The 21,446-nt window shown below is 37.2% G+C and overlaps 3 protein-coding genes across 6 annotated transcripts; 1 reads left to right on the forward strand and 2 right to left on the reverse strand.

Annotated features, from left to right (window-relative positions):
* Positions 1-8,910: 8,910 nt before the first annotated feature.
* Positions 8,911-11,083, reverse strand: LOC113275752 (U3 small nucleolar ribonucleoprotein protein IMP3-like). Of its 3 annotated transcripts, none has more exons than XM_026525315.1 (4): positions 10,843-11,082; positions 10,587-10,694; positions 9,386-9,460; positions 8,911-9,264 (listed from the first exon to the last, which is right to left on the reverse strand). In XM_026525315.1, the coding sequence occupies exons 1-4, from the start codon at positions 10,974-10,976 to the stop codon at positions 9,033-9,035; spliced, it is 549 nt and encodes a 182-aa protein (XP_026381100.1). In that variant the 5' UTR covers positions 10,977-11,082; the 3' UTR covers positions 8,911-9,032. The 3 variants fall into 3 exon arrangements, 2 of the variants coding, with proteins under 2 accessions (XP_026381100.1, XP_026381101.1); XR_003323748.1 differs by having other exon boundaries at positions 8,919-9,264; positions 9,386-9,497; positions 10,843-10,872; XM_026525316.1 differs by lacking the exon at positions 9,386-9,460 and having other exon boundaries at positions 10,843-11,083.
* Positions 11,084-11,272: 189 nt separating this feature from the next.
* Positions 11,273-13,513, forward strand: LOC113273949. Of its 2 annotated transcripts, none has more exons than XM_026523510.1 (4): positions 11,273-11,465; positions 12,491-12,561; positions 12,650-12,725; positions 13,181-13,513. In XM_026523510.1, the coding sequence occupies exons 2-4, from the start codon at positions 12,556-12,558 to the stop codon at positions 13,324-13,326; spliced, it is 228 nt and encodes a 75-aa protein (XP_026379295.1). In that variant the 5' UTR covers positions 11,273-11,465; positions 12,491-12,555; the 3' UTR covers positions 13,327-13,513. The 2 variants fall into 2 exon arrangements, with proteins under 2 accessions (XP_026379295.1, XP_026379294.1); XM_026523509.1 differs by lacking the exon at positions 11,273-11,465 and adding an exon at positions 11,477-12,369.
* A 5,729-nt stretch (positions 13,514-19,242) lies between these two features.
* LOC113275753 (cytochrome P450 CYP749A22-like) lies at positions 19,243-21,026 on the reverse strand. Its single transcript, XM_026525317.1, has 5 exons — positions 20,704-21,026; positions 20,384-20,607; positions 20,001-20,233; positions 19,530-19,917; positions 19,243-19,392 (listed from the first exon to the last, which is right to left on the reverse strand). The coding sequence occupies exons 1-5, from the start codon at positions 20,999-21,001 to the stop codon at positions 19,342-19,344; spliced, it is 1,194 nt and encodes a 397-aa protein (XP_026381102.1). The 5' UTR covers positions 21,002-21,026; the 3' UTR covers positions 19,243-19,341.
* Between the last annotated feature and the right edge of the window lie 420 nt (positions 21,027-21,446).

Consider the following 21,446-nt stretch of genomic DNA (forward strand, 5'->3'; position numbering starts at 1 on the left):
GTGATTCTTGTTTCATGAGATAACTCAGTCTCTTAGATTCAAAATTTTGGGTGAAGCATCAAATTCTGATATCGTATGAGGTTCCTGCAGCTTCCAGAGCATACAATATGCAAACATCAATTCTTAGACGAGATTCATAACTTCCACAGTCGATCGGTGTCCACCAGGTCTTTCCACTAAGTCCTTCATCAAAGTAAATTTAACTTCGACCACCTAGGTCTTTACATCAATTTTTCTACCTGGGTCCTCTATCCAAGTCTTTCCAGAAGAAGAGAAAACGAAAAGGAGAGATTTAATAATATATACTGGGGACTGACAGTCCACTGATCATGATGATCAGTTTCAAAATCCGAGACCCGTGACACCAGAATCTCATGTGCTAATCATTCATCATAAAAGGAATTCTACCACCAGGACATGCAACCATGATCATTACATCACCCCCTCTTGAGAGCAACCTCAGTTATGGTCTCGTGACCAGGGTTTGAGAAGTGATGTTTCTACGACTGACAGAAACAAGATGGCACTGCAAGCACCATGCTCATGTATCAATAAAGGGGTCCTGATCTCAAATGAATCAATGACATTAAAATCCTTCACCAACCGTTCCAGACACAAGCGAATGGTCTAAAGACACAACATGAGTGTTCTACAACAAGCTCGCCTGAGATGATTTTACACTGTCACGCACAAAGCAGCGATCTGGGATAAATTGGTGAAGAATATAGGGATGGGTCATATACCAATATATTCGTATGGATGTCCTCTACAACATATCCAAAATTCATAGCAATTAGAGAAATGAGCAAAACGATGTGGCCAGAACATTAGACTATATACCAGCTGAAAAATTTCTGGAAATCTCCTGGAAGTTTACTGTTTCGTCAATTTAGGACCTTAAACATGCTCAAAAGCCGAAAATATTCTATGTTAAAGCTTGGAAATTTTCCGAGGATGAAGAAACATGGGTAGATCACGAAAATCCGACATCAGACGAAGACCTGACTTCTGAATTTTCTGATGACGAATTATGACAAAATTATTCATTCATCTACATCTGAATCGAATCTACGCCTCCCGCGCGAGATCAGACTTCACCTTCAGCCGCTAGTCTCATTTGATGAAGTCGGCGACGCTTTGCTGATAAGTTGCAAGCCTTTCATCTTCAGCTTTCCTTTTCAGTAATAACTCATCTCGTCCCTGCTTTTCTTCTGCATCCGCCAAGGCTAAGAAAGCGTTGATTCCACCGCGGACGACCCCCAGATGATAGAGAGACATACAATGCATCAGCTTTTCAGCGTCTCTTAAAGGTTAACTCACCTCGGCATGAACATCTGCAGATCGAAGTCTTCATCTTTGACTTGATATTTCTGGAGCGTTCCCGGAAGGTCCAGAAGAGTGGTTGTAACCAGAAGTCACCACTATCTGAAGCGAAAGAGATGGATTCATGGATATACCAATAACAAACGCGTAACAAAATGGTAACAATCCAACTCTTACCCATTTAAAATTTCACTAGCTGTAATGATTATAACGTCAGAATTTCGAAAACTTGCTCGTTCCCTCAAACCTGCAAAGACGAGCAAAATTCATTATTCAAAATTATGACTTGATTTTCATAAAACCGTGAACAACCCACGTGAATTTTAACATCCACTGGTTTTTCAAAAACCAGACAGATGTCCATTCTACAATTATGAAAAATCACATACAAACATTATTTCACCATGTATAATGGTCTACTTTCAACAGTTTTTCAAAATCAAAACATGATTTTACAAAATATATAAATATTTAACGTGAAACTCATGTAAATTTTAAAAATACATCTATATATTTTTTGCTCCCTCACACGAACATCTGTCTTTGAAGCGATGGTATATTTTCAAATATTTCTGAAAGCTCGAAGATAAAAAAATTTCATGAAAGCTCATAAACAAAATTTTATTACTAACAGACGCACGTCTATTAAAAAAAAACTTTTCTCTCGTACGAGCATTCACCTTTGAAACGAGAGTTTATTCCACTTTATGAAATCTCACATATTTAAAAATATATATATATATATATAATTTTGGTTTTCGTGAAAGCTCATAAACCAAATTTTATATCATCAGACTGAGGTCTATTTGTTTGTTCCTTAAACTAACAAACGAACGAGCGTCTGTTCCTAAAACAAGGATTTCTTTTCTTGGGCCCGGACCCATGAATCCTAAATAAACCAAGGTTCGATCACCAAATCAGCAGTGTTACACCAATTTACGCTTGATGCTCTATCATGCTACTGGGATCTTCGTTGAAGCCATGGTTCGTTCGCGCAATCAAAAATCCGGTAACATTCTATCTTACGACTATGTTCAATTATTTATTTCGTCTGTAACTAGAAAATCACCATCCAGTGCTGACTGAGGAACATGACTGTCCCTTACTAAGCAGGGGACTTAATGTAGAAGGTGGATTTTCGACAAAGGCTAAAATCGTAAAACCATAATTTTACATATTCCTGATCCAGCAATCAGATGAGTATTGAGGCTCATGTCTATTATCGAAGCACGGAAGCTCATGCCACAAGAGTCTCTGACTAAGTATACTTCTCTCAGAGCATACATGAATATGCAGTCTCTCAACTGAGGCAACGGCATATTTCATGAACACTGAGCAATTTCAGTAATCACTTTTATATAGAATCGAACGATTGTACGGCTCCTAGACAGCTTGCCTGCTAGTATAGAGCGATGACGTCTTCAGGATGTAATAATGTTTTCCCTGACTATATAAAAGACATGTGCATAGAATCTTAATGATTGGACGGCTCCTAGACAGCTTGCCTGCTAGTATAGAGCAATAACGTCTTCAGGATGCAACAAGGTTTTCCCTGACTATATAAAAGAGATATGACATTTCAACAAGCTCATATATTTCAATTCTCAGATAATTAATGCTCCTAGACAGCATGCCTGCTAGTGTAGATCCATCAATTAATTATCTCTAATCGTTAACAGAATATTCAACAATATTCTACGATTCTTCGTAATATTTCGTCACTTCAATTTGTGGTTCTTCCCAGCAGAATTCCACGGGTTAGTGATAAATATTCAACGTACAGTCATCTGAGATACCTTCGAGTAAGCCCCGACCAAAAGGATGCAAGTGTACTCAACAATAATGCACTAACGAGCACATGAACACACGAACGAGAATCTCAAAATACGACGGGACGATGAACCTATGAAAAATAGGAAAGAAAATAATAAATAATAAAATATTAACCAAGGAGCTCACGGGACCGGGCCCTAGCCGGCCGACCATGCCCAAGCCGGTCCCACACGCCTTTATTTTATTATTATTTATTTCCTTCATGTCATGGAAACTCATTCACTTCAAGGAAACTCCTTGATTTCAACAAAAACTCCTTTATTTCAACAAACTCCTTGATTTCATGGTATTTTCATAAAATTATGAAAAATATAGTAAAGTTAGGAAAAATGCTATGGGACCGGGATCATTGGCCGGCCGGACATGCTTTGGACATAGCCGGTCCCACACTTTATGATTCCTTCATTTTATTATTATTTTTCCTTCATCTCATGAAGTTTCCTCAGTTTCAGCAAAAATCCTGATTTTGTCATATTTTCTCAAAATGTTGCTCAAACGCACATCAGAAAACATCAAAATTCTCAGGACTGAGACACGAACACTCTGGCGACGTGAGCATGTTACCTTGACCGACCAAGGTTGGCTATTTGGCTTGTAAGAATCCGGTCCCACGTATTTTCATAATTTGACCTAATTTGCGCAATTGCACGTATTTGGGTCCAAAACTCTTCCAAACAACTTGGAATTTCATGGAATGATTGTTATACGATCCCGTGACCAACTAGGGATGGTTTCATCACCCCTTGGTCAGTCCCTCATCTCTTCATAATTAATTAGGTTTTATCACCTAAGGCTCAGACGAGCATTATTTTAATAATAAATGATTAAACCAGAATTTGATCATCCTTTCACCAACTCTTCAAGAGACCTTGGTATTTACTCACTCGAGCATATAGGTGCTACATGGTTGATCCATGATCCCATGTAGCCGGTCCCTCCTTCACTTTGTGGTTAATTTTCAATGAACCATCAATTGATCGAATTAGGGTTTCGAGTCCAAGGTTCCAGATTCGAATGCTAATAATTTTATGTTGATATCATGATCAACATTTTATTAATTACAATCGGTCCAGTTTCCAGTATCTTTATTTAATATTTTATCTGGTCATGCTACCAATTATTCATCAAACGAGCAACATTTGCTCAGATGAGCAATATTTGCTCAAACCAAGGAATATTGGTTCAACTATCAATATCCAACAATTCATCGAATGAGCAATATTCGCTCACCTTAACTATCGACGTTTACTCGAGAATTATACCTCTGTCTCAACAGACATGTTCAATTCGTGCGTTTCAGAACATTTGCAAATCATGTTCAACTCAGCAATACATGGACCCATCGTCCCATGAAGTCAAGAAGTCATCAACTGACTAACTAAATACACGTCTGCCTTGCAGACTCCACAATCATGAGACATAAATCGCGTCACATGGGGGATATTAACTAGGGTTTTGGTCTGGTGGTCTACGTCACGTGTGTTCATACACACGATGAGAATGTCAGCAAGTCGTGAAATTAGTTGAAGGAGTTAAAAAAGTAGTGGATGGAAAATCGACCAAGTCTTCGCACGTTGAGCAACTGGTTTTAACACGATTTCCACTTATCCACTCTTTGATTCCATCAACTGTCACACTTCATGGGATCATGGTGTTTACAATTCTAGCAATATAAATAAGTCTCTGAATCATGATTGAAAACAAGACAATCTTACGTCAAACAGACAACACAAGATTAACAACCCAACGTCTGAGTAATTACTCTCAACAGAGCAAATTCAATCATTCAGAACTTATCTTATTTTCAGAATACAAAACACACCCACAATCTTCGATCACCATTGATCTCACACATTTCTCAGCTTCCCTCCTACAGATCGACCCATCCTCTCTTGTGACCGAATTTACTATGGTACGGCCATTGTCTTGGTTTAGGACGGTGTACTAAATATTGATCTCTCGAATTCAAAGCACTCCCTTTTTGCAGTGCATCTTTGTGAGGTTTGACAGTTTGTTCGGTTCAAGGAGTTTCCTCCGCACGGTCGTCTCCTCAATTCCGTAAAAAACCAGCAACTCGTTTTGCCCCATTTACAGATTGGCGACCACTATGGGAGATCATTCTCTCGGTTGCAACTCACAATTTCATCAAAGATGTTCAATTATGGGGAGGTCTCAGAAACATCCAATCTCAATATATTATCTCCCAGTACTGGAGAATTTCTTCCAATTACTACTTAACTTGGTCGGCCTGGTCAAGCTCCCACAGAGGCTTTGAACACTCAAAGCTCAACCACCATTGCTGATCTGATGAAAATCCTACTCATTTTGCCCCATCTACAGTAAGCTTTCGGTTTGGCCAAGTTCATTTTTACTAGAGACGAAAGTCATATTAGTTTCAATCACTTGAAAATCGCTTTGACGAAAAAAAAGTTTGTGAATAACAACTATATAACGTTCTCTAAGAATGTTTCAATGAATGAAATGACAGTTTAGAATATGTAACCATCTTTGGATATAAGCATATAGTGTGTTTGCACATTAGTGTATAAGTCCATAACCGGGAACCAAATGTATGCATACTTGTGTGTGTACTAAATGGTTGATGGAGACTGGGTAAGTATGCGTACCCGTACGCATACTGGCGGAAGTTCACGACCGTGAATTTCTGCTGAGTTTGAAAATCAAAACCAACTCAATCCGGTTGCTTAAGTACGCATACTTAAGTGTGTTACTTTCTAAAATTGGTTTGTTCATGAACTAAAACATTTATATATTGAGGGATGCAATTTGCAAACCGTGGCTATAATGTTCATGAATCGATTCGAGTGAATCAAAACCAATTTTGCTTCGATTGTGTCTTGTATACTTATATAAGATCTAAGCAACTGGAAAACTCTCTAACTAAATATTTTGAGTCATTTGAACTAGTTATGGTGAAAATGAATATGGTTGATATGAAAGTGCTCATATGGCTAACCATTTGGTTAACTACTATTTAACCAACTAGGTGTACACGTTTAGGTACGGTTAAACAAACCTATATGAACGTGCATTTCATTTGTGTATAACAAGCTAAGTTCGATCTAACATTTGAAAGATATTACCTTGAATCTAATCAGGTTCTCATCTAACGGTGAATATTGAATGCTTTGTTACCAAGGTAGTATTGCAAACCCTGATTTGAAGACTATATAAAGGATAACTCTAGCAACTGGGAAACTTAATCCCCACACCTCCTGTGTGATACTAGTTGTATAAGTTAGAGTCGATTATCCTTTAACCTTAGGTTTCTTCTCGATACCTTGTAGGTTAACGACTTGAAGAATTCATTGGGATTGTGAAGCCAGACCCAACTATTTTCTCTGGAGTTGTGTGATATGATCTTGCTGTTTCTATCGTATTGCGTACAACTGTAAGATTGGCTCGAGATTAATTTCTCCGATAGGAAAGATAGAAAAGTAGTCACAAACATCTTCGTCTTATTGTTTGTGAATCCACAATATCTATTTTCGCCATCATACGATTTAGATTATTGCGAGGTGATTGATAATTCTAGGCTGTTCTTCGGGAATATAAGTCCGAGTTATCGATTGGTTCATGTTCACCTTGATTTATCAAAAGATGGAACAAAACTCGTAAGTATTTATGTGGGAGAAAGATTTATCTATTACTGTAGACTTTTCTGTGTGATACAGATTTGTTTATTAAAGTCTACAACTTTGGGTCGTGGCAACTCTTAGTTGTGGGTGAGATCAACTAAGGGAATCAAGTTTGTAGTATCCTGCTGGGATCAGAGATGTAAGGAGCGCAACTGTACCTTGGATCAGTGTGAGATTGAGTAGGGTTCAACTACAATCCAGACCGAAGTTAGTTTGTAGTAGGCTAGTGTCTGTAGCGGCTTAATACAGTGTGTGTTCAATCTGGACTAGGTCCCGTAGTTTTTCTGCATTTGCGGTTTCCTCGTTAACAAAACTTCTGGTGTCTGCGTTATTTCTTTTCCGCATTATATTTTGTTATATAATTGAAATATCACAGGTTGTGCGTTGAATCGCTCAATTGGTAAATTCAACCTTTGGTTGTTGATTGAAATTGATTGATACTTGAACATTGGTCTTTGGTACCGTTCAAGTTAATTTCTCTTATATTCAATTAGACTCGCAGATTTCTATTTGCTTGAGTAAAGTATTGAATCGAGAAATTGAGATATAACTCTTGATATACTTTTTATAAGATTGAGTCTGACTGTCTAGTTGATTCTCTTAAAAGTATATTGGAGTTTGTCCATACAGATTGCTAAGCGAAATATTGGGTGTGGTTGTTAGACCCCCGTTTTTTCAAAATCGTTTTAGGTTTTTAACCCTAAAAAAGTGTCACCTTACTAAAATGTACCGCCATTGGATATACTGTAATAAACGGTTAGGAAATTGTGTCTAACCTATGCGTTCATATTAAGAGATCCATGATCCGGGCCCTTTTTCTTGGTAAGTCTAAAATGTATTAGAAATAAAAAACTTAGATAAAAGCGATAATTACAAATTTAAAAGACTCGGAAATAAAATAAACAACATTAATAAAAAAAAATAAAAATAAAAACCAAATTGGTTCTTCTTTGGACTCTTCTTCATGTTTATATTACTTCTTCTAGGTTCTTTCTCCCCCACAAAAGTACTTGGGTTGAGTGATACTAGACTTTCACTAAATTTCAATACACTGGTGACCCTCAATGTACCAATCTTGGGTACTCTAGCAATTGAATGCCCGAGGTCATATAAAACTAAACCACTCTGACCCTGTAGAAGAATCTCATCATTCTTGATGAAAGTCCACATAATACTTACAAAAGATCCGTCCATAATTCTTTCATGGCTAATGACATAACGCTTAGTCCAAGATTCTTGAACTCCATAATCCCGCATCACCCATACTTTGTAACGAACAGTTCCACGTTCCCAAAAAAGGTTCCCATCCTCCAAAGTTTCTTTGGGTAGTTTCACTTCTTCAAATCTATCATTGCTAATATCCAAGGATATTATAGTGTTGAAGATGTCTTCATCACCAGTTTCACCTAACCAATCAGAGATCCGTTAACAAGAACCCCAGTTGTTCTATTAGCATCAAATCGATAAGGGATTGTTAGAATGCTCTTCCATGAATCCAACCCCAATGTGTAAACTTCCACTATAGTTTCTCCACTCACGTCCACGATTTTAAACACCTTGTAATCGTCAATATTGTAATCATAACCAAAACCGTAGATCCTATGTCCTTTTCCTTTTCGTAATCTTGATTTGGTGACCTAGGCATTTGTTTGTATTCTCTTGTGTCTGGGTTCCAAAGACAAAGGAATCCCACATGTTCGAAATCACCGCTAGCATTCAAATATAGGAGAACCAAACCATCACAAGAAGCCAACAAGCCAAGACAATACTCAACATTGAAGGGGCAATCTATTTCAACAGCAATATCACAAAGTTCATTCTGAGAAGTTTATGATAGTATCAATGAATCATAACTTACTGAGTGGATTAACTCGCCAAAATAAGATAAATACATGATACTAGGATTATTACTATTAGAAGTAGTAATAAGATTAAGATGGGATTTGTAACTACTATTAGAAATCACAGTATTTCTCAGACTTGGAATGCATAACCTCCAAGTTTTATTGCTAGTGCAATATTGGAGGATATGGATCATACTGTCACTTATATTTTCTAATTAGTAATATCCCTTTTTTTTGCATCAAAGCCGGACTAACAACAAACTAAAAAGCAAAATACATAATATTTGTATCCATTGTTTATCAACACTCTAGAAAAAGAAACCTTGAACTAACCGAGAGCTAATATCAGAACAAATAATCCTGGGTGTTACACTCAATTCATTGCATCATAATCATCCCTTTGGTCATTATAATCCAAGACTTTTGTCTTTATCTTGGATGTGTCCACCCACGTTATCAAGTCTTCCATGTTTCTTGTCACAAGGAAGGCAGGATCTGTAACTGTCTCTGGTCCAACTCGGATGTGCCCTTGCTCAATGAATGTCACAGCTTCTCTCAAATGCTCCGCAAATTTCAAATGAGTTGAAACAGTTGCTAATCTTCGCCTGCACATTTATTCGTTAATAGGTAAATAGAGCAAAACAGAAGAAAAGAAACGTGCAGTATTTTCCAGTGGTAATGGTGGCTAAGAATAACTGTAAATGGATTTCTTATAAGTACACATACCTGCAAAAGGAAGATACAGATAATTTGTCACAAAGAGCTAAGCTCTTCCTGGTAGGAATAACACCCATGTTGTACCCGCAGTATCAAAATATAACCATCGTCAAAGCATGATCTGAAAATTCAATATTTTGGAACTGTCTAACTTAAGCTGATGTGGACCATTCCAAATAAGTAATAATAACCTTATTAAGAAACCATAAAATAGATCATTTTCATTTGACAATGATTTAACTAAGGAAAGAAATATTGGCAGCGGACAACAAATGAATAAGGTTGCGCAAACAATTGTGTTAGTATACCGTGACCCATGTTCCCCTTGAAGAAAATCAAGGAATAGAGATAGCAGAGAGGTTTCGCTGGAAACAGCAAGAGAGGCTACATTGTGGAATACTTCGATTTCCTTAACTGAAATAAAATTTACAGGACTCTATTTGTAAAACATAACATAGGCTTAGTGGGTGTTCCCACTTCACACGACTTCCACTATCTAGACAATTGCATGTTGCACATCAAACTCCTGATTACTAAGCAACACTAACACTTACTTCCAATTCCTAATAACATGGTAACTCCTGACTAGGAATAACTAATACATTACTTACACAACTCTTAACAGAGTAGATTATGTGAACACTACTGACACAAGGCTGACACAAGACCAAGTCTAATTGTAGTTTGAGTTTAATTAAAACTCCAACAATATCTTCAAATATTCTCCTTTTCACATTCACTAAAGTCCACTCTTAACCTGCAACAGTTCCCCTCACTCCCAGGTAATGGACTGAAAAGTGAACTGGTTGGGGTCAGCATTAACCAAGAGACGCTTATCTAATCAACTACGTCATGCCTTGCAAATCCACTGTGTTTCGCTTCTCGATCCTGGAAGTTCTCTACCTATTTCTTTATCATTTCATCAACATTTGTTTCTCCATTCTAATCATCAAAACTGCATTATCAAATTCTTCTAACCAGTTCAAACTTCAGTATTTGAATTTCGCCTACCTAATTAACAAGATTTTTATCCGACCCTTTTCTATTTCTTACTGTTTCCTTTAACACAAATGAATACAACCAACACACCAATTTATACGAAAAACTATAGTTCTAGAAATCCACTGGGAAATTACTAAACTAAGAATATATATCCACTATACGAAAAAAACCTAGGAACACTTGCATAAAGAAGAAAGAAAGAACTCACAGTTTCTCAAGGAGTCTATCAGACATCTCAATTCGATAAGGATCTTTTGGATTCATCTGTTTCAAGATGTTAACGAGCTTTTGCACCATCCGGCACATTCCATTATACCTAAAAAACAATTAAATTTCCAAAATCAAGATAAAAAAAAAAGAGGAAAAACTCAATTTGAGAACAAATGAGATATATATATATATATATATATATATATATTTTGGATAAAAAGTAAAATTAGGTTAAAATGGAGCCAGAAACTTACTTCTTGTAATCATCTCTCCCAGTGAGATTATACCTACGAGTAACTTGAATTTCTCTGTGTCCATGTTCTCTCTTGAACACATTGAAATCAGTCTTTTTCAACAGCTTCTGCTCATGAAATTTTAATTGCCTCATCGATTGATTCCTCTAATTTCCCGTTCTCTTCCAATTTTTTTTTTTTTTTTTTGGCAGACAAAAAGAAGAAGAAGAGTTATCTCAGCTTCTGTAAAACCCTACAACCCTTTTTGTTCATTTTCGACCTTGAAGGCTTGAACCTAACTAAAAGTTTTTGATATCGGCACCCATCATTCCGTATCACCCCTTAACCAAAACCGTGTTCCTTATAACACCGCCTTCCAAAATTAACAAGACAAAAATGATTTTTAGGGGTTCACTTAAAATCGGCTAAAGAAGAAAGGGAGTGACAAGAAAGGACTTCACATAAAATCGGCAAACCTTCCAGCCAAGAGATCGCCAAAAGAGCAGGAGGAATGAGGAGATTGAAGCTTCATGAGCAAAAACTATTGAAGAAGACTGATTTCCTTAGTTGGAAGAGGGAAGGTGGAATCAGAAAAACGTATGTTACTCCTAAAAACAACAATAATAAGAAGATGTAACCCCCTGGTAAGTTCCTTCTTAATTGAAACCTAGTTTTTGATTTTAATCCGCATGTCCACATATATTGCACTGTATTTCCTTGTTTTCTTAATGCTAGTTCAAGAGTGATGTAATAGTATCCAAATTTTTGAGTGCAACATAAGAACCTTGTCAAGTATTTTGGTATCACCGAGAATGCATATTTGGACTAATTTTCTCTTTGCAATCTCCAATGGAAAGCCAAGAGAAAATGGATTGATTGAACATAGTAAACAACTAAACAAGAATGCGGGTCACTAACTATATCTGTATAAATTGTTGAGTAATACCATTGTCCACAGGTTACATTTTGCACCGTCCATATCGACAAAAAGATGTGTGAATGTATACACGACCATAGGGTGTAACGCTGTATACAAAAGTTGTATGGTAAAGAGTGCAGAGAGGCACATACATATATATATATATATAAGAGGAGGCTTATAGTTGGAAATAGGATGTTTGAGTTCGTGCGTTTGGATTTTTGTGCGTGTTTGTGTTTTGTGCTTGTCTGATATCTCGTTCTGACTTTCGATGTCTCTCACGCACACACATGTATACATACACTAGTAGTATTTGTTATATATGTAGTGGTCCATTCTACTTGTTGATGACATAAATTCATACTTACCCACACTATTGGAGAAACTCTCTCTACTCTCTGTAGCAAAATCTAAGCATAGTTAAGTAGTCTTCAATAGACCAGCATCTCCAATTGTTCATCTAATGGAGTTTTCAATATTGTTCGTAGCGACGCTTATTGTCACCATACTCTCCAACACGTTAACTCCCAGTCTTTCTCTTTGTGATACTAGTAGTACTCAACATGGTCATCACCTTCAACCTCTGACTAAGAAAGTTGTCTCGTCGTCTCATGATCAACAAGCAGCCGGTTTATAACTTATCTCTTACCTCTCACTAGCTAGCTTATCTCTTAGTTTTTCGATTTTGCTCTTCCTCTTTTTCTCTATTGGTATTAATCTTGTTCCATAACTTGATTGTCAATCAAACAGTACTTCCTGGCAAGAAACATGTTTATACTAAACTGCCAAGGAAGCTTTTATCCACTGACGAATCCATGGATGTAAGAATTTGGTTTTGGTCATTCAGTATATAATCTTTATTTTTATATTTTCTAAATGTTAAGCTACTAATAATCTGAAATAGTACAGGTTAGCAATAATGCTGGAAACAAACCAACAACTGATATGTCAGAAGCCACCAAGAAAACTCAAGGAACTTTGTCAGGTGATGATCTATCCATTAAACTCTACACACTAATCAAACATCAACAACAGTTGTGCAGTAAAATGACTTTTAACAACTTTAAATTGTGCTTTATTAACAATAGGAATCTTCTCCTTGTTCTTTTATTAATAAATGAACAAGAATCAAATGAGCTATGTGCAAGAAAAGCAACCAGCTTAATGTATATATTCTTAAAGTTCAGCTCCGTAATATTGAACAGCAAGAAAAATTGCAGTGAGGACAGCATATAATCGTAGCAGTAGAGTTTAGTATCCAATAATCTTATATCAAACCTCTGCCTGTTCAAGATATCAGCCGTTGCATTTGGTTGGGACCTTTTATGTGGTCATATTTGGTAGTGATAGTAGCAGACCCTGTTTGTTTTTTTATATATTTTGTAAATGTTGGGGATAACCAGATCTCTGTTAACTTGTTTAGTGTATCTATAATGCCAGGCAAGCGACCACAAAATCACGATATAATGGAGGGACGAAAAGGAACCCGTCAAACTTGGGTCGAGTTCGAAGAAGACGACCCGTACACAACAAGTTCATGCCGCTCCAACACTGAAAAGGATGTAGTTCCAAATCCAGTTACCTAATTCTTCCTGTTCTTTGTAGGAGAAATAGTATTGTATACTAAGTAGGTGATATCAGAACTGTTTTTGCCTCTAAGCTACTGTTAATGGCCGACACTAGAGAGTAAAACAATAGATTTGTTTTCAGCTTTTGAGGTTAAATATCTAATGTTGTTAAATTAAGTATTAAGGTTTAAGTTAACGATGTAGTCAAAAGATTAATTTCAAACCCCAACATTTCGTTATTAGCTCTCACAAGTTACAACAAATCTGTCTATCTTTTAGTACCTAAACTCTACGCCTCTAGGTACGTGATTATCTATTGGTTTTGGATGTTCGAGTTCATTCAATTTTATTAACGGAACAATATACTGATAAATTTCTGCTGAGGCCTGAGGGATGCATACTGGTTTCGGATGGTGCATTCCACTGGTCCCAATGGCTAGCCCTTGACTAAATGAGTGAATCAATCATCTCTCCATGACTTTTAACCTGAGTATCAAATTGGAAAGCTCAATCTGAATGCAACAAAAAAAAAGTGATAAACCAAAGACATTTCTGTGTTGGTGTGAGCGCGGATATCTCGGTTCCGAAAATCCGACGTTCACTACAGTATTATGTTCCAAGATGCAGTCAGCTTACACCATCATAATGCTTCAGATGAAGCTAGAATGCAGTTAAGTGGTAATGTGAAGCTGCAGCTTTATGCCTTGTGGGATAAAAATTTCTCTAAGCTAGATCTGTTGGGTATATTTTGGTGTAACTAATATCAAAACACATGGGTGATGACTGGAATGAATTATTGCCATCTCAATTGGAGTATGCAGAAAAGAAGAATTATTGAAATTTTAAAGCAAACTAGCAAAGCAAGGCTACCCTCTTGAGGCTCTAATGCTGCACTGCCTCGTCTCAGTGTAACGGTGATGTACAACAACTGCATAAAACAACTATAATTGCTGATTTTTTTCCTCAAAACACTGGGAGAAATATAGAAAAGGTAAATTCGTTCCCCTCAAAGCAAAATTTCTCACAGGTTTCAAGTTAGCCTTCGCCGTTGATGTTTCAAATTGGTGGCAATCTTATCCACTAGAAGAAGAATTATCCAGAATGTTATACCATTGCACTGGGGAATACATTAATAATACCAAACAGCCTCCAGAAAATCTGAACATGATTAACAGTCTAAAGCATGCTTAACCAGAGGCTTGAAATCAAGAGACAAATAGAAACTAGCATTGTCCAAAAGATAGTGCAACTCTAGGTACGGACATCCCCGCAAATTTTGATCTGAAAATTCACATGGTAGTTAGGTCATAGGTGCATGCATACAGTCCAAACTCATAATCTGAGTTTAAGACACTTGGGTTTCCAACTCAAAACCAACTAGCTTTGAGTTGGAAGCCCAAGTGCTAATATGATATCAGAGCTAGGCCCTTTATGAGACATAAGACCTAGTAAGATCCAAAAAGTCAGGACAACCATATAGCGGTCCACGATGTAGAGAGCTCAAAGAGCCCTATACATGAAAGGGAATGTTGCAGATGTACAGTCCCACATAGACTACTTCCTAAGCATGACTCCTCAATATAAGCATGAGGGCGTCTCCAATCACTGCCAATTGGTTTTGAGTTGGAAGCCCAAGTGCTAATACTGTTTACCTCACAGGACAATTACATTCAAATTTTTACAAATTTGTATAAAAGGATTTAAATCACCGCACTCTCATCAGCTGTAACTGAAAACACTGGGGGTACCAAAATACACCACCAACTTTTTCATAGGCAATTTGTGTGGACAAACTCAACACAACTCCGAGAGTTAAAACTCAGTCAAGGAAACTGTATAGAGTTATATCTCTATTTCTCTTGCGATTAGAACGTTTACAGAATTGAATCCGCGAACCTAATCACAAAGACAGTTCTTGGATGATACCAAAGACCAATGTCCAAGAATCAATCAAGTCGTATCCATCAAACTAGGTCGGACGTATCTACTCTGATTGATCAACGCACAACATGTGATATTTCAATTATAAAGATAAACAATATAATGCGGAAAAAGAAATAACACAGACACCAGAAATTTTGTTAACGAGGAAATCGCAAATGCACAAAAAAACCCGGGACCTAGTCCAGATTGAACACCAAACTGTATTAAGTCATTACAGACACTAGCCTACTACCAATTAACTTCGGTCTGGAATGTAATTGAGCCCGAACTCAGTCTCCCACTGATTCAGGTACAGTCGCTCTCCTTGCGCCTCTTGAATCCCAGAAGGACTCCGCGCAACTGATTTCCTTAGATGACGTCATATCAACTAAGAGTTGCTTCAACTCAATTGAAGACTTTAAACCAAATTTGCCTCACACAGATTAAGCCTATATAAAATTGATTTCTTAATTACGATCGAAACGGATGATCAAATCAAACGTAGGATCAAGGTGATGGAAATCGATAACAATTTGACAAAAGTCTTGATATCCTCAAAATCAAGACTTATGCAACCCGAAGTGCAGCCTAGATTATTATTCACCTTACAAGTATAAAAATCACAAAGTTGAGACGAAGAGAACTTTGTGATTTGTATCTATCTTGTTCAAGTGGTAAATCAACAATCGAACAAGATCAGGATACTCAAGTTATCAAGATAAAAGATAAATGGACCTGGCTTCATGAATCCCAATGAATTTTTTGATAGTCGCTAAACACTAAAAGGGTTTATGGAGAGGACGACTCTAGATACAACTAGGACACACCAAAAAGTGGTGTCAGGATTTAAAGATCCCATTTGCCAAGAGTTCTCCTTATATAGACATTCAAAGCATAGTTTGCTTTAGATTTAAGTTAAGATATCTTTGGAACCAAGCAAACAATATTCACCGTTAGATGAAAACTTTGAATCTCATTCGCATAAACAAGATATGCACTCTGGTTAGGTAAACTGTAACCGAACCTTGCACAAATACTATATTCAACATGGTTAGCCGAAACTAGCCGGTTTGAACTTAAAAGGTTAACACTAATTTTCATGAACACAAAGACATTGATCTTGAGTCACAATCATGTGATCAAAAAAGTCTAGTGTTTTAGAGAATTGATCAAATGCAAATTATCTCATAGAAATAATTTAATCACAATCGAATCATAATCGACATAGTTGGTAAATGCACAAAGTAAAAATACATGAGTCGTTCGTGAATCGGCTGAGTCATGGTACTCGGACCGGTTTGCAAACTTATGAGCAAAACCGAGTTCCTGAGTTGACAGAATTTTTCAGTTCACGTACCGGTTTGCAAACTTAGGTGAAAGACTGAGTTCCGGAGTTGACAGAACTTTTTCAGTTTGCGAACAAGTTTGGAAAACTTAAGACTAGACCTGTTCCGGAGTTCACAGAACCTTTTCAGTTTGCGTATCGGTTTGGGTACTAAATTAGTTCAGGAACATAGAACTGTATTGGTTCGCATACCGGTTTGGATACTTAAACCTGGTTCCCTTACCATAGTTCCAAAATGGTTTGCATAAGAATATGCATACCTATCCGGATCACGAAACAAACAAATTTTACCATGATTTGCATACGAATATGCGTATCACACAAATCTGTAAGTCAATATATAGCTACTCCGCTACGTGTACGAGTACGTGTAATACGGCTTCAGGCGCTTAACAATTATCTCAGTTTGTAAGACTGATAACACTGTCTTGTATTCTGAATATAGTAGTTCTATATTTTTATCTAAATCAATTCGAAACATTCCCGAATAACATCAATGACACTATCACTGTTCCAGGCTATTTTCGAATGATAAACTCGAATCATGATTTGGTTCCGACCAATAAATTGTTCTCCACCAAAATTGATCAAGTATAAACAAATATTTATTAAGCTTAGTCATTATGTTTCGAGAAATTCGTAAACTAAATAATTAGTCCTCGACTCGAAATTCTTATCTATATAAGCTAGTCTAATTAGTTACGCGACAAACGTCTCAAGGATAAAAAAGTGAACATAACTTGAGAAATAGGTGGTTCAGTCTTCACTTAGCTTTTGTTGATGAAGTTCTCCAAAATCTTCGGTTGATCTCCGCCTTCAAACGGTAGAACGCAAATGATGACCGGTTCATTTCTCAACTACCTCTATCCTAGACCGAGACTTAACTAGCTAATTGTAGAGTAAAAACCAAGATATAGTTTTGACAACTAAATTTGACAACAAGCTTGAGATAACAACACTTGTGAGTTCGACCGAGCAATGCTCTAACAGTAACAACCAGGAAGCATGAATGAAACTTGCACAAACTAATTAAGGAAGTGTTTTGAAACTGGAGTCAGTTCAAATGCATCAACTGGGGGATCTATAACGGTCTAAAAAAGGCCTTGGTGCTAGGTAAGGAGATTCGACAACTTATTAGTCTCCACCTAGCTAGAAACTCTGCTTATTCCATGTGAGACTAATCCTAATGGCTTTGCCTAACATCAATAATAAAAATACAATGAGATAACCATGATTAGAACAAGGCTTTGCAATATAGATATTAGTTAAGCATGTAAACAAACTTGGGCTTAGAAAGTTTTGCCCTCTCGTATGCTAATAAGAATCCTATTGAAAACTGAAGCTCAAGTACAGAATACACCGACAATGTGATTAACCACACAACCTCAACAACAGTACATTTCATCTTATATTTGATTAGCTATTGCATATCCTCTTTGTAATGAATCGCCACGTAATAAATACAGTAATTTGTGGGAAGCTCAGCCAAAATAACAAAAGGTAACTTCACTTACGAATGTCCTCAATGTCGTAGATAATTTTCCTGTACCCATGCCGTAAAAATAATACAACTTCAACATAGTAAAATATTAGGAGACAGAACACTCCAGACTTTACACATCTACAATGCATGTAACATGATTTGAAGTCCATGTTGAGGACGAGTAGTGATGCGTTGTGATGGCGAGTGAATATAAGCAGGGGAAAGTGTAAAATGGAAGCGTTGAAGAATCATGACAAGAGCAATCTTGGCTTCAGTTATAGCAAAGTTTGAACCAACGCAAAAACGAGGTCCCAAACCAAATGGAGAAAAGGCCATGCTGTTGTTGTTTGTTGCTTTCACGATACCCTCGGAAAATCTCTCTGGTTTGAAAAGATGGACATCTGCTCCCCATATATCTGGATTGTGCTGGAAGGCTAAGGTTGAGACGCTTACTTCAATATTTGGTGGAAGAATTATCTTGTTACCCAGATTTACTTTTTTTTTCCAACTCTTCTCGAAAGTGCAACAACCGGTGAGTAAAGCCTTAGAGCGTCCACAGTGGTGCGAGCATAATTAAAGACCAAAGACTAAAAAAAAAGATCAAATTTGGGTTTAGTCCGTCCTGTGGTGTAGCGGGTGACGAGTAAATTTGGTCGCGCGTTGATATAAAGTCCGCTTCATCGTCCAGCGTAGATAAAGATTACGCCTGGTATGGGGCGTTGATAAAGATAACGCCTGGTATGGGGCGTTGATAAAGATAACGCCTGTATGGGGCGTTAACTATAGCAACGCCTGGTGTGTGGGACGGAGATTATACGTTCGCTGACAATTCAAAAAAAAAAAATAAAAAAAATGGGGCGTTGATAAAGACAACGCCCCAAGCAAAGTTTTCAAAACTTTGTGAACAACAGTATATGACTATATCAACGCCTGGGTGTCGGGCGTTAACTTTACGTACGCCCCATCCAGGCGGACATTATACCAACGCTCCATGCCAGGCGGACATTATACCAACGCCCCATTCAGGCGGACATTATACCAACGCCCCATCCAGGCGGACATTATACCAACGCCCTGCATCAGGCGTTAACTTTACGAACGCGCGGCTACAGGCGGACATTATACCAACGCCCGTCTGGTAGGCGGACATTATATAAACGCCCGACTATATTTGGATTTGGTCTTAATCGCCGACCAAATTTGGTCCGAGTTTTACTCTTTGATCAAATTTTGATCGATGGTCCGTCCCACTACGCCAGCCCACTCGACACTAAATTTGGGTTTAGTCGTCCACTGCAGTTGCTCTTAGAGTTTCATTAATGATCATATTCATCTGCAACAATGAAAACAATGAAGTTAGCTAAATGTGTGATATACAACCCATTGCCAGAATAACTAATAAGCATATAAAGGTCATATAACATCATTTTCCTCGATTTTTCCTGTAGATGTATCATAAACAAGACTTACGATTTTCAGTTTCCCAAGGAAATTGTCATCAGCAGTAATTTTGTTTTCCCCAAGCAACTCAAAAACCTCCTTTCTTGCTTTGTCTTGCCATTCTGTGTGAATGGCTAGAAGTAGACATGTCCATGTGAGTAAACTAGTTGTTGTTTCATGCCCAGCAAAATAGAAAGTTTTGCATTCATCAACCATATCATCCACAGAAATCTTTTTGTGATCGTCAGATTCATGAAAGGCTTTCACTAGCACTCCAAGATAATCATTCCCATATCCACCTTCCAGTTCTCCCCTCTTCACTTTTTCTTCTCTTGTCTTTATTAATCCTATAATTGATTTTCTGATTTCTCTTTCAAGCCTATCTGATTCAGTGTCTTCTTCCGTTGGCATAAGTTTTCTACAACAACCAAAGATTAGTCACAATAATATGGTGAAGAAGATGGATAAAATACAAAATGCTAAAATCAACTTCATACGTACCTGATAACAGGAAGCCTTATCTTAAGAAAATTTGCAGATATAAGTGAACCTAACTTGACCAACATCTCGAAAATGTTCTTTCCTTCAACATAGCTACTTCCGAAAGCAGTCCTTGATATTACTTCGGATGTCATGATTCTAAATTCATCGAACACTTCTATCTCTTTTCCTTGGTAAGCTTTCCACTTCTCTACCATTATTTCAACAGACGCTATCATGGCTGGAACCATTCCCTACGATGAAAATAAAAACTTCTCACTTTAAATGAAAATTAGTCTAGCTGCCTAAATAGTGTGACAAACTAATAAACAAAAAATTATCAAGAACTAGCCATTGCCGTAATAACAAATAAATCTACATTCTTTTGAGCATCATATGAGTACCTTTAGGCTCTCAGCATGAAAAGCATGGTTAGCTAATTTACGTTGTCTAACCCATTTATTTCCTTCCGCTGTCACCAGCCCGTCTCCTAATAGTTTCTTCCCATATCCTTCTGCTTTCCATTTTGGGTATGCCCCATCTTTATTGTTCAATATCTCTTTGACTAATTCGACCTCAGTTATAAACAATTGAGGTTTTGATCCAATCCAACAAAGAAAATTCCTCCCTGCAAAAAAAAAAAAAAAACGAGAGAGAGAGAGTAAGCTATTGCTAGTCAAGTAGCAGCAGGTATATATTCACCCACACACAATAATATGGGTACCGTAATCTTTGATGCACGAGTGTTGGAAAGGTTGAATATACGGGAAGATTTGATGTGATAAGTCCTTCATTGGTTTGCTTCTAGTTCCATGTAATTTTGTAAAGATTTCTTTGGTATTTCCATGGAGGAATTTGTAAGGAGGACCTTTGATTCCTTGAGAAGATAAGATTTTTGTTACTTGAATCGGATTCCACCATACTTTGTGAAGAAATTTGATGAGAATTAGCAAGAGATACAGCCCAACAAAACCAACTGGAAAAGTAACTAGTAGTAGCTGTGGGATTTCTACAACACCCATTTCCGTTGGTTCTACACAACGGTATGGAAGAGGAGTGCAGTTTTATACCTCTCTGGTTGTAGTCAACTTGTCGTACTCGTCCAGTACCATGTGGGGATAATATAAACTTGAAATCTTATCGATAGTCTTCTAGAAGACAATCAAATAGGGGTGCGGCCAATAAGTCCCGAGAAATTCATTGGATTAGTCATTTCCACAGAAATAAATCGGATACTCGTTGTCCTGGAAAAATAGCAACCATAAGAAAGTTCTGTTGGTTCTAGAATGACAACGAGTCGAGTGCCCTGCTTTTGAATTGTGTTCTTGTTTTATGCAGTATCTTATCAAATTTTTAGATGCAAATTTTGCTCTATATCACAGTTTTCACTTCAGTTTATGATTTTATTTTTTTGGTTGAAGTTACTATGTATTTCGTGACAAAATGTACGGTTTCTCTTGAGGTATG

Source organism: Papaver somniferum, chromosome 4, assembly GCF_003573695.1.
Source record: "Papaver somniferum cultivar HN1 chromosome 4, ASM357369v1, whole genome shotgun sequence".
In the NCBI taxonomy this organism is placed as follows: Eukaryota; Viridiplantae; Streptophyta; class Magnoliopsida; order Ranunculales; family Papaveraceae; genus Papaver; species Papaver somniferum.